A 12,889-nucleotide genomic window follows, 5' to 3' on the forward strand; every position below is an offset into this window, starting at 1 on the left:
CTGAAATCAAAGCAGAGTTACTGTGACAGCAACTGTCAAATCACTCTGTTTCACTGCAACATCATACACTACCTGTGAGACTTGGGCAGAGCTACAAGGACTACAATCAGTGCAACATTTACAATGCTGATAGAAAGGGCTATTAACTGAGGTTCTCTGCCTCAGGACCCCCGAGACTGCTGCGAGCATCTGTTTAATTCAATGTTTCACGTTGCAGTTAATCATTCAGTCACATTATCACATTTCAGCTCAAAAGTTTCTAATAAAACTAATTATTTTGTATGTGTTGCACGGCACACATCTGACAACCAGGATGAAAGGAATGCAGAATCATTCTAACCCTGACTTCACACATCAACAAATTTAGATTGAAAGGTAAAAACAGAAAATACTGAAAACACTCAGTAGGTCAGACAGCTTTTGTGCAGAAATAGTTAACAAGTCTCAGATCAATGACCTTTCATCAGAACGTCTCCCCCCAAAGATATGGGGCCTGAATCATACCTTCTGACAGAAGCCTTCAGTCTTTCTCATCCATCTACCTCCAATGAGATTATTAACACACTACTGTTATCCTCATAGCAGTTCCTATTTCAATGATCATTTGCCAGGAATACCTTTGGTGGTTCCAGCTCTGGGACACCATTCTCTGTGCCAACAACAACCTCTTGGGCATCAAGGAGGATTGTCCAACGATCCATAAGGACCTCTTCTGCTTCATCAACAGCCACCAGAATGGAAAAGGGATCCTCACCGCTGTAACCGGGTCCCCAGCGTAGCACCCTTGCTAGGTCATTGCCTTAAGAAAGTAAGTTAGTGGATACTAGTCAGTGTAGTACTTTAAATCCCAGTGCCAAATTCCATCTGTGACTTGTAGTGGAACCAATGGCAACATAAAGGCTCATATGAATGGTCTGAAAATTCTGTCTGCTTTGGCATTTGTGTGAATAGCTAAGGGATGCTGCCCTTTCCAAAAACAAACCCCCCAGAATGCACAGGTACCCATTGTTTGTACACCTTGGGAAACTCCGCAAAACCTGAAGATATTAGAGGAGAGCATTTTGCCTGGGCAACAGATATTTGGTGAAGAATTTTCCCAATTGATGGAGGTTATTGTTAAAGCCATAACGTGCTGTGAATCATTAGTTGAGTTGACAGATTTCTAACTAACCCTGAAAGTGAACCCGACAGCTTCACAACTCTCTGTCAAGAGATTTCTCTTGCCTCCATTCTAAATCTTGCATCAATAATCCCTCATTCTAGGCCCTCATCTGCTGGAGACAGATTCACTTCAGGGAGTCTAAAATAAGGAACCATCAATATAAGATAGTTATTAATAAATCCAATAGGAAATTCAGGAGAAACTTCTTTACCCAGAGAGTGGTGAGAATGTGGAACTCGCTGCCTCAAGGAATAGTTGAGATGAGTAGCATAGATGCTTTTAAGGAAAAGTTTAATACTCAAGGCAGAAAGAAACAGAAGGATATGCTGTTCGGGTTAGATGAAGAGCAGCAAAAGGAGTCTCGTGTGGAACATAAACACTGGCATGGACCAGCTGGGCCGAATGTGTAGCAAATTCTGTGTAGGCAGAAGCTCCGGTGTAGCCACTAGAATTAAAAAATTGGACGAGGACATGCCCCACATGCACTCTGCTCACTCTCTCCACACATTCCACCCCATACACACAACCCTCTTCCCATAAACCCCTGCCCCCACCCCACCCATTTGCCTCACCTGTTCCCAAAGGTAACACAGCAACAGGAGGTACTGGACAGTTCAGCTTGTGTCGAATCTCTTCCAACACGCCCAGAACCCAACCAACTGTTCCGTCTCCTCCGCAAACCAGTATTCGGAAATATGGAACCTCCCGGAATGTGTGCAATCTGGAGGTGGAAGTTGGCAAAGAAATTTAAGAATTAAGAAAAGCACTGCAAATGGTCCAGCACTTTAGTTCATAAGCTTTATTACTTAAGAACATAGGAATAAGAAGATAAGAAAGAGGAGCAGGAGTAGCCGCATGGCCCTTTCAACCTGCTCTGCCATTCAATAAGATCATGGCTGATCTTCTACATCAATTCCACCTAGAATCATGGAAAGTTTAAGGCACAGAAAGAGGCCACTTGGCCCATCGTGTCTGTGCTGGCCAATAAACGATCCACCCATTCTAATCCCACCTTCCAGCATTTGGTCCGTAGCCTGCAGATTACGGCACTTGAGGTGCACATCCAGACTCCATTTGAATAAGTTGAGGGTCTCTGCCTCAACTACCCTTTCAGACAGTGAGTTCCAGACCTCCACCACCCTCTGGGTGAAAAAACGTTTCCTCATCTCCCCTCTAATTTTTCTACCAATCACTAAATCTATGCCCCCTTGTCACTGACCTCTCTGCTAAGGTGAATAAACCCCTCACCTCCATTCTATCCAGGCCACTCAAGATTTTGTACATTTCAATCAGATCTCCCCTCAGCCTTCTCTGTTCCAAGGAGAACAACCCCAGCCTATCCAATCTTTCCAGTCCTGGTAACATCCTCGCAAATCTCCTCTGTACCCTCTCCAGTGCAATTACATCCTTTCTGTAATGAAGTGACCAGAACTGCACACAGTACTCAAGTTGTGGCCTAACCAATACAGTTCCAGCACAACCACCCTGCTCTTATATTCTATACCTCGGCTATAAAGGAAAGGATTCCATATGCCTTCTTAACCACCTTATCAACCTGTCCTGCTACCTTCAGGGATCTGTGGACATTCACTCCAAGGTCCCTCACTTCCTCTGCACTTCTCAGTATTTTCCCATTAATCGTGTATTCCTTTGCCTTGTTTGTCCTCCCCAAATGCATCACCTCACACTTCTCCAGGTTGAATTCCAATTGCCACTATTCTGCTCATCTGACCAGATGATCAATATCTTCCTACAGCCTACAGCTATCCTCCTCGCTATCTACAAGGCCAATCTTTGTGTCGTCTGCAAACTTCTTGATCATGCCCCCTACATTTACATCCAAATCGTGAATATATACTGCAAAAAGCAGGGGACCCAGTACTGAGCTCTGAGGAACGCCACTGGAAACAGCCCTCCAGTCGCTAAAACAGCCATTAACAATTACCCTTTGTTTTCTGCCACTTCCCTGCCTCATCCCCATATCCTGTGACTCCCTTAGTGTCCAAAAATCTATCGATCTCAGTCTAGAACATACTCATCAAATGAACATCCACAACTCTCCAGGGTAGACAATTCCAAGGACTCACAACCATTTAAGTGAAGAAATTTTACCTCATCTCAGTTCACCAAATGGCTGACCCCCTTATTCTGAAACTTTAACCCCTGGTTCTAGACTCTCCAGCCAGGGCAAAAAGCCTCTCAGCATCTAACCTGTCAAGTCTCTTAAGAATCTTGTATGTTTTAATGAGATCACCTCTTGTTCTTCTACACTCCAGAGCGTATAGACCCAATTTACTCAGCCTATCATAGGACAACCCTCTCATCCCAGGAATCAATCATTAAAGCACTGACAGCATGGCAGAACCTGCAGTCAAGATCTTTAAAGGAACGGATAAATTGAACTCAATAACATATTCAAGATTGGCACAGCCAGAGAACCAAGGGACATGGACTCGAAGAAAGGGGAAAGTTGAAGAGACAATTTACTTTAACTAAATTCTGCATAAGGTAATGGATTTAAGATCCATTGGGCGGCACAGTGGCGCAGTGGTTAGCACCGCAGCCTCACAGCTCCAGGGACCCGGGTTCGATTCTGGGTACTGCCTGTGCGGAGTTTGCAAGTTCTCCCTGTGTCTGCGTGGGTTTCCTCCGGGTGCTCCGGTTTCCTCCCACATGCCAAAGACTTGCAGGTTGATAGGTTAATTGGCCATTATAAATTGCCCCTAGTATAGGTAGGTGGTAGGTAAATATATAGGGACAGGTGGGGATGTGATAGGAATATGGGATTAGTGTAGGATTAGTATAAATGGGTGGTTGATGGTCGGCACAGACTCGGTGGGCCGAAGGGCCTGTTTCAGTGCTGTATCTCTAAACTAAACATAAACATCATGTAAGAGATTTAGCAGAATGGCAAGTAATCATGGATTTACTGTGCGACCCATTCTCTCCCTCTGCTGATGGCAGTGGTGATTTAATTTAAACATATAAATATATAATGAATATCAAATATGCAGCAGGCAAATGTTCTTGTCACCTAAGTACTTACAACAACAAATACTTAAAAAAGGTTAAGATTTTGCATTTCACAGGGATACTGACAGCGCCTCTTTGTAGTTCCTTGGGATTTGAGATTTGTGTGTGCAGATGAAACATTAAACCAAGGGCTCAGAATCTATACACTCCGCACTGAATCAGTTACAACAAAAAATACAGCATGAGTTGAGGGGAATTCTGTGCCTCTAGAATCTAGTTTCAGGGGTTCCTTGTGCTATAAAATAATTTATAAACTGCCTGAGCTCCTCCTGCCAGCACCTGAATAATTTATTACTTACTCTGCCAGCTAGTATTTTATACAACACAAATGCTGCAAGACATTGGTAAAACTCCTGGCTTGAAAAAGATGTGACCTTGTAAGGGTGAATGTTTATCAACAGCAGCAATAGGCAGGATTCAGCACATCATACAGCAATGTCCGAGGGCACTCCACTTTACAGGGGCAGCTACCCATGCTTCAATATACTTTACAAATATTATAAGAGTCATGCAGCACAGAAGGAGGCTATTCATCCCATCATGTGTGTGCTGGCTCTTTGGTAGAGTCAATTAGTCCCACTTCCCTGTTCATTCCCCAAAGCCCTGTATTTTTTCCCTCATTAAATATACCAGTTCCCTTTTGAAAAATATACCATCTGTTTCCACCGTTCATAACTCACCAGATCATCACAACTTGCTACAGAAATAAAATGGTCATCTCAAACCTGGAGTTTTTGACAATTATCTTAAATCTGTGACCTCGGGTTATTAACCCTTGTGTTGGTGAAAACAGTATCTTCCTGCCTACTCTATCAAACCCTTCAGGAATTGAACACCTATTAAATATCCCTAAACCTCCTCTGCTGTAAGGAGATTAACTCCAGCATCTCCAGCCTTGCCCATAACTGAAGTCTTTCATCCATGTTTCCATTTTACAAACCACTGACCACCTCCAGGCGCTTACCCATTGTCTCTCGAGACAAGGAGGCCAAAGAAGAAGAAGAAGAAGAAGAAATGTCCTCTGCACCCTCTCCAAGGACTTGATATTCTTCGTAATGTGTGGTGCCCAGAATTGGACACAATACTCCAGCTGGGGCCTAACCAGTGATTTATAAATATCTTCCTTGCTTTTAAACTCAATCCCTCTATCAATAAGCCAAGGATCCCACATTTCTATTTGATTCAGCTTTCTCAACTTGTCCGGCCACCTTCAAAAATTTGTGCATCTGAATTTGAAGAAAGAAAATCTGACCTATCACAACCATATTAATTTATTTTTTATTAAGAGATACAGCACTGAAACAGGCCCTTCGGCCCACCGAGTCTGTGCTGACCATCAACCACCCATTTATACTAATCCTACACTAATCCCATATTCCTACCGCAACCCCACCTGTCCCTATATTCCCCGACCACCTACCTATAATAGGGGCAATTTATAATGGCCAATTTACCGAGCAACCTGCAAGTCTTTTGGTGGTGGGAGGAAACCGGAGTGCCCGGCGAAAACCCACGCAGACACAGAGAGAACTTGCAAACTCGACACAGGCATTGCCCAGAATTGAACATGGGTCGCTGGAGCTGTGAGGCTGCGGTGCTAACCACTGCGCCGGCCATATCTCATAGGAATTCTACACGTGTTATTATAGCTATTGACTAGGTCATTAGGGGAATCTCTTCCTTCTTCCTCTCTCGCACATATTCGGTCTTCTACGGATGTGCTGTCTTTTATTATCCAGAACAATCTTCTTCTTTACAAACTTCAATGTCTGGAAGCCCACACGTAATGTATCGTCTCCACTTGTAGCTGGAGAGACACGTCTCCTGTCGGCCACTGAGACCCCGTGATTTTCATTAAATATTCAATTCATTTCAACAAAATTAACTTCTCCTTTGCTCAGACCACTTTTTGGAGCCTAGTGTGTGTGTGTTACATAATAGAGACTCCCAGTGTGTGCTGTGTGTGTGTGTGTTACATAATAGAGACTCCCAGTGTGTGCTGTGTGTGTGTGTGTTACATAATAGAGACTCCCAGTGTGTGCTGCGTGTGTGTAACACAGTGCTGAGAATCCCAGTGTGTGCTGTGTGTGTGTTACACAGTGCTGAGAATCCCAGTGTGTGCTGTGTGTATGTTACACAGTGCTGAGAATCCCAGTGTGTGCTGTGTGTGTGTTACACAGTGCTGAGAATCCCAGTGTGTGCTGTGTGTGTGTTACACAGTGCTGAGAATCCCAGTGTGTGCTGTGTGTGTGTTACACAGTGCTGAGAATCCCAGTGTGTGCTCTGTGTGAGTGTGTTACACAACACTGAGAATCCCAGTGTGTGCTGTGTGTGTGTGTTACACAACACTGAGAATCCCAGTGTGTGCTGTGTGTGTTACACAACACTGAAAATCCCAGTGTGTGCTCTGTGTGTGTGTGTCTGTGTGTGTTACACAACACTGAGAATCCCAGTGTGTGCTGTGTGTGTTACACAACACTGAGAATCCCAGTGTGTGTGTGTGTGTTACACAACACTGAGAATCCCAGTGTGTGCTCTGTGTGTGTGTGTGTGTGTGTGTGTGTGTTACACAACACTGAGAATCCCAGTGTGTGCTGTGTGTGTGCATTACACAGTGCTGAGAATCCCAGTATGTGTGTAACACAATACTGAGAATCCCAGTGTGTGCTGTGTGTGTGTTACATAATATTGAGAATCCCAGTGTGTGTGTTGCACAATACTGAGAATCCCAGTGTGTGTGTTACACAGTGCTGAGAATCCCAGTGTGTGTGTGACACAATACTGAGAATCCCAGTGTGTGCTGTGTGTGTGTTACATAATATTGAGAATCCCAGTGTGTGTGTTGCACAATACTCAGAAGCCCAGTGTGTGTGTTGCACAATACTCAGAAGCCCAGTGTGTGTGTTACACAGTGCTGAGAATCCCAGTGTGTGTGTTACACAATGCTGAGAATCCCAGTGTGTGTGTTACACAGTGCTGAGAATCCCAGTGTGTGTGTTACACAATGCTGTGAATCCCAGTGTGTGTGTTACACAATACTCAGAAGCCCAGTGTGTGTGTTACACAGTGCTGAGAATCCCAGTGTGTGTGTTACACAATGCTGAGAATCCCAGTGTGTGTGTTACACAGTGCTGAGAATCCCAGTGTGTGTGTTACACAATGCTGAGAATCCCAGTGTGTGTGTTACACAGTGCTGAGAATCCCAGTGTGTGTGTTACACAATGCTGAGAATCCCAGTGTGTGTGTTACACAGTGCTGTGAATCCCAGTGTGTGTGTCACACAGTGCTGAGAATCCCAGTGTGTGTGTTACACAACACTGAGAATCCCAGTGTGTGTGTTACACAACACTGAGAATCCCAGTGTGTGTGTTACACAACACTGAGAATCCCAGTGTGTGTGTTACACAGTGCTGAGAATCCCAGTGTGTGTGTTACACAATACTGAGAATCCCAGTGTGTGCTGTGTGTGTGTGTGTTACATAATACTGAGAATCCCAGTGTGTGTGTTACACAGTGCTGAGAATCCCAGTGTGTGTGTTACACAGTGCTGCGAATCCCAGTGTGTGTGTTACACAACACTGAGAATCCCAGTGTGTGTGTTACACAATACTGAGAATCCCAGTGTGTGTTACACAGTGCTGAGAATCCCAGTGTGTGTGTTACACAATACTGAGAATCCCAGTGTGTGTGTTACACAGTGCTGAGAATCCCAGTGCGTGCTGTGTGTGTTACACAATACTGAGAATCCCAGTGTGTGTATTACACAATACTGAGAATCCCAGTGTGTGCGTTACACAATACTGAAAATCCCAGTGTGTGCGTTACACAATACTGAGAATCCCAGTGTGTGTGTTACACAATACTGAGAATCCCAGTGTGTGCTGTGTGTGTGTGTTACACAATACTGAGAATCCCAGTGCGTGCTGTGTGTGTGTGTGTTACACAACACTGAAAATCCCAGTGTGTGTGTTACACAATACTGAGAATCCCAGTGCGTGCTGTGTGTGTGTGTGTTACACAATACTGAGAATCCCAGTGTGTGTGTTACACAATACTGAGAATCCCAGTGTGCACGTTACATAATACTGAGAATCCCAGTGCGTGCTGTGTGTGTTACACAATACTGAGAATCCCAGTGCGTGCTGTGTGTGTTACACAATACTGAGAATCCCAGTGCGTGCTTTGTGTGTGTGTATTACACAATACTGAGAATCCCAGTGCGTGCTGTGTGTGTTATACAATACTGAGAATCCCAGTGTGTGCGTTACACAATACTGAGAATCCCAGTGCGTGCTGTGTGTGTGTGTGTTACACAACACTGAGGATCCCAGTGTGTGTGTTACACAATACTGAGAATCCCAGTGTGCGTTACACAATACTGAGAATCCCAGTGTGTGCGTTACACGAGACTGAGAATCCCAGTGTCTGCTGTGTGTGTGTTACACAATACTGAGAATCCCAGTGCGTGCTGTGTGTGTGTGTTACACAATACTGAGAATCCCAGTGTGTGTGTTACACAATACTGAGAATCCCAGTGCGTGCTGTGTGTGTGTGTTACACAATACTGAGACTCCCAGTGCGTGCTCTGTGTGTGTGTATTACACAATACTGAGAATCCCAGTGCGTGCTGTGTGTGTTACACAATACTGAGAATCCCAGTGCGTGCTGTGTGTGTGTGTGTTACACAATACTGAGAATCCCAGTGTGTGTGTTACACAATACTGAGACTCCCAGTGCGTGCTCTGTGTGTGTGTATTACACAATACTGAGAATCCCAGTGCGTGCTGTGTGTGTTACACAATACTGAGAATCCCAGTGCGTGCTGTGTGTGTGTGCGTTACACAATACTGAGAATCCCAGTGCGTGCTTTGTGTGTGTGTATTACACAATACTGAGAATCCCAGTGCATGCTGTGTGTGTTACACAATACTGAGAATCCCAGTGCGTGCTGTGTGTGTGTGTGTTACACAATACTGAGAATCCCAGTGCGTGCGTTACACAATACTGAGAATCCCAGTGTGTGCGTTACACAATACTGAGAATCCCAGTGCGTGCTTTGTGTGTGTGTATTACACAATACTGAGAATCCCAGTGCGTGCTGTGTGTGTTACACAATACTGAGAATCCCAGTGTGTGCGTTACACAATACTGAGAATCCCAGTGTGTGCGTTACACAATACTGAGAATGCCAGTGTGTGCTGTATGTGTTACACAACACTGAGAATCCCAGTGCGTGCTTTGTGTGTGTGTATTACACAATACTGAGAATCCCAGTGCGTGCTGTGTGTGTTACACAATACTGAGAATCTCAGTGCGTGCGTTACACAATACTGAGAATCCCAGTGTGTGCGTTACACAATACTGAGAATGCCAGTGTGTGCTGTGTGTGTTACACAACACTGAGAATTCCAGTGTGTGCGTTACACAATACTGAGAATCCCAGTGTGTGCTACACAATACTGAGAATCCCAGTGTGTGCGTTACACGATACTGAGAATCCCAGTGTCTGCTGTGTGTGTGTTACACAATACTGAGAATCCCAGTGCGTGCTGTGTGTGTTACACAATACTGAGAATCCCAGTTTGTGTGTTACACAATACTGAGAATCCCAGTGCGTGCTGTGTGTGTGTGTTACACAATACTGAGACTCCCAGTGCGTGCTCTGTGTGTGTGTATTACACAATACTGAGAATCCCAGTGCGTGCTGTGTGTGTTACACAATACTGAGAATCCCAGTGCGTGCTGTGTGTGTGTGCGTTACACAATACTGAGAATCCCAGTGTGTGCGTTACACAATACTGAGAATCCCAGTGTGTGCGTTACACAATACTGAGAATCCCAGTGTGTGCGTTACACAATACTGAGAATCCCAGTGTGTGTGTTACACAATTACTGAGAATCCCAGTGTGTGTGTCCACAATACTGAGAATCCCAGTGTGTGCTGTGTGTCTGTTACACAATACTGAGAATCCCAGTGTGTGCGTTACACAATACTGAGAATCCCAGTGCGTGCTGTGTGTGTGTGTGTTACACAATACTGAGAATCCCAGTGTGTGTGTCCACAATACTGAGAATCCCAGTGTGTGCTGTGTGTCTGTTACACAATACTGAGAATCCCAGTGTGTGCGTTACACAATACTGAGAATCCCAGTGCGTGCTGTGTGTGTGTGTGTTACACAATACTGAGAATCCCAGTGTGTGTGCTGTGTGTGTGTGTGTTACACAATACTGAGAATCCCAGTGTGTGTATTACACAATACTGAGAATCCCAGTGTGTGCGTTACACAATACTGAGAATCCCAGTGTGTGCGTTACACAATACTGAGAATCCCAGTGTGTGCATTACACAATACTGAGAATCCAAGTGTGTGTGTTACACAATACTGAGAATCCCAGTGTGTGCTGTGTGTGTGTGTTACACAATACTGAGAATCCCAGTGCGTGCTGTGTGTGTGTGTGTTACACAACACTGAAAATCCCAGTGTGTGTGTTACACAATACTGAGAATCCCAGTGCGTGCTGTGTGTGTGTGTGTTACACAATACTGAGAATCCCAGTGTGTGTGTTACACAATACTGAGAATCCCAGTGTGTGCTGTATGTGTTACACAACACTGAGAATCCCAGTGCGTGCTCTGTGTGTGTGTATTACACAATACTGAGAATCCCAGTGCGTGCTGTGTGTGTTACACAATACTGAGAATCCCAGTGTGTGTGTTACACAACACTGAGAATCCCAGTGTGTGCGTTACACAATACTGAGAATCCCCAGTGTGTGCGTTACACAATACTGAGAATGCCAGTGTGTGCTGTGTGTGTTACACAACACTGAGAATTCCAGTGTGTGCGTTACACAATACTGAGAATCCCAGTGTGTGCTACACAATACTGAGAATCCCAGTGTGTGCTGTGTGTGTGTTACACAATACTGAGAATCCCAGTGCGTGCTGTGTGTGTGTGTGTTACACAATACTGAGAATCCCAGTGTGTGCGTTACACAATACTGAGAATCCCAGTGTGTGCGTTACACAATACTGAGAATCCCAGTGTGTGTGTTACACAATACTGAGAATCCCAGTGTGTGCTGTGTGTGTGTGTTACACAATACTGAGAATCCCAGTGCGTGCTGTGTGTGTGTGTGTTACACAACACTGAAAATCCCAGTGTGTGTGTTACACAATACTGAGAATCCCAGTGCGTGCTGTGTGTGTGTGTTACACAATACTGAGAATCCCAGTGTGTGTGTTACACAATACTGAGAATCCCAGTGTGTGCTGTATGTGTTACACAACACTGAGAATCCCAGTGCGTGCTCTGTGTGTGTGTATTACACAATACTGAGAATCCCAGTGCGTGCTGTGTGTGTTACACAATACTGAGAATCCCAGTGTGTGTTACACAACACTGAGAATCCCAGTGTGTGCGTTACACAATACTGAGAATCCCAGTGTGTGCGTTACACAATACTGAGAATGCCAGTGTGTGCGGTGTGTGTTACACAACACTGAGAATTCCAGTGTGTGCGTTACACAATACTGAGAATCCCAGTGTGTGCTACACAATACTGAGAATCCCAGTGTGTGCGTTACACAATACTGAGAATCCCAGTGTGTGCTGTGTGTGTGTTACACAATACTGAGAATCCCAGTGCGTGCTGTGTGTGTGTGTGTTACACAATACTGAGAATCCCAGTGTGTGTGTTACACAATACTGAGAATCCCAGTGTGCGTTACACAATACTGAGAATCCCAGTGTGTGCGTTACACAATACTGAGAATGCCAGTGTGTGCGTTACACAATACTGAGAATCCCAGTGGGTGCGTTACACAATACTGAGAATCCCAGTGTGCGTTACACAATACTGAGAATCCCAGTGTGTGCATTACACAATACTGAGAATGCCAGTGTGTGCTGTGTGTGTTACACAACACTGAGAATTCCAGTGTGTGCGTTACACAATACTGAGAATCCCAGTGTGTGCGTCACACAATACTGAGAATCCCAGTGTGTGCGTTACACAATACTGAGAATCCCAGTGTGTGCTGTGTGTGTGTGTGTTACACAACACTGAGAATCCCAGTGCATGCTGTGTGTGTGTGTTACACAACACTGAGAATCCCAGTGTGTGCGTTACACAATACTGAGAATCCCAGTGTGTGCTGTGTGTGTGTTACACAATACTGAGAATCCCAGTGCGTGCTGTGTGTGTGTGGGTTACACAATACTGAGAATCCCAGTGTGTGCGATACACAATACTGAGAATCCCAGTGTGTGCTGTGTGTGTGTGTGTGTTACGCAGTGCAGAGAATCACAGTGTGTGTTACACAACACTGAGAATCCCAGTGCGTGCTGTGTGTGTTACACAATACTGAGAATCCCGGTGCGTGCTGTGTGTGTGTATTACACAATACTGAGACTCCCAGTGCGTGCTGTGTGTGTGTGTGTTACACAATACTGAGAATCCCAGTGTGTGTGTTACACAATTACTGAGAATCCCAGTGTGTGTGTTACACAATACTGAGAATCCCAGTGTGTGTGTTCCACAACACTGAGAATCCCAGTGTGTGTGTTACACAATACTGAGAAACCCAGTGTGTGCTGTGTGTGTGTTACACAATACTGAGAATCCCAGTGTGTGCGTTACACAATACTGGGAATCCCAATGTGTGCTGTGTGTGTGTTACACAATACTGAG

At 44.8% G+C, this 12,889-nt stretch overlaps 1 protein-coding gene across 1 annotated transcript in view; it reads right to left on the minus strand.

Annotated features, from left to right (window-relative positions):
* Positions 1–12,889, minus strand: part of LOC137373117 (diacylglycerol kinase theta) — a 296,078-nt gene that overhangs the window by 77,640 nt on the left and 205,549 nt on the right. The window contains exons 17-18 of the mRNA XM_068037996.1: positions 1,735–1,883; positions 618–799 (exon numbers count right to left, since the gene is read on the minus strand). Of these exons, the coding sequence (XP_067894097.1) occupies positions 618–799; positions 1,735–1,883 (331 nt within the window). The remainder of the gene's footprint in view (positions 1–617; positions 800–1,734; positions 1,884–12,889) is intronic.

Source organism: Heterodontus francisci, chromosome 1 (assembly GCF_036365525.1).
Source record: "Heterodontus francisci isolate sHetFra1 chromosome 1, sHetFra1.hap1, whole genome shotgun sequence".
NCBI lineage: Eukaryota > Metazoa > Chordata > Chondrichthyes > Heterodontiformes > Heterodontidae > Heterodontus > Heterodontus francisci.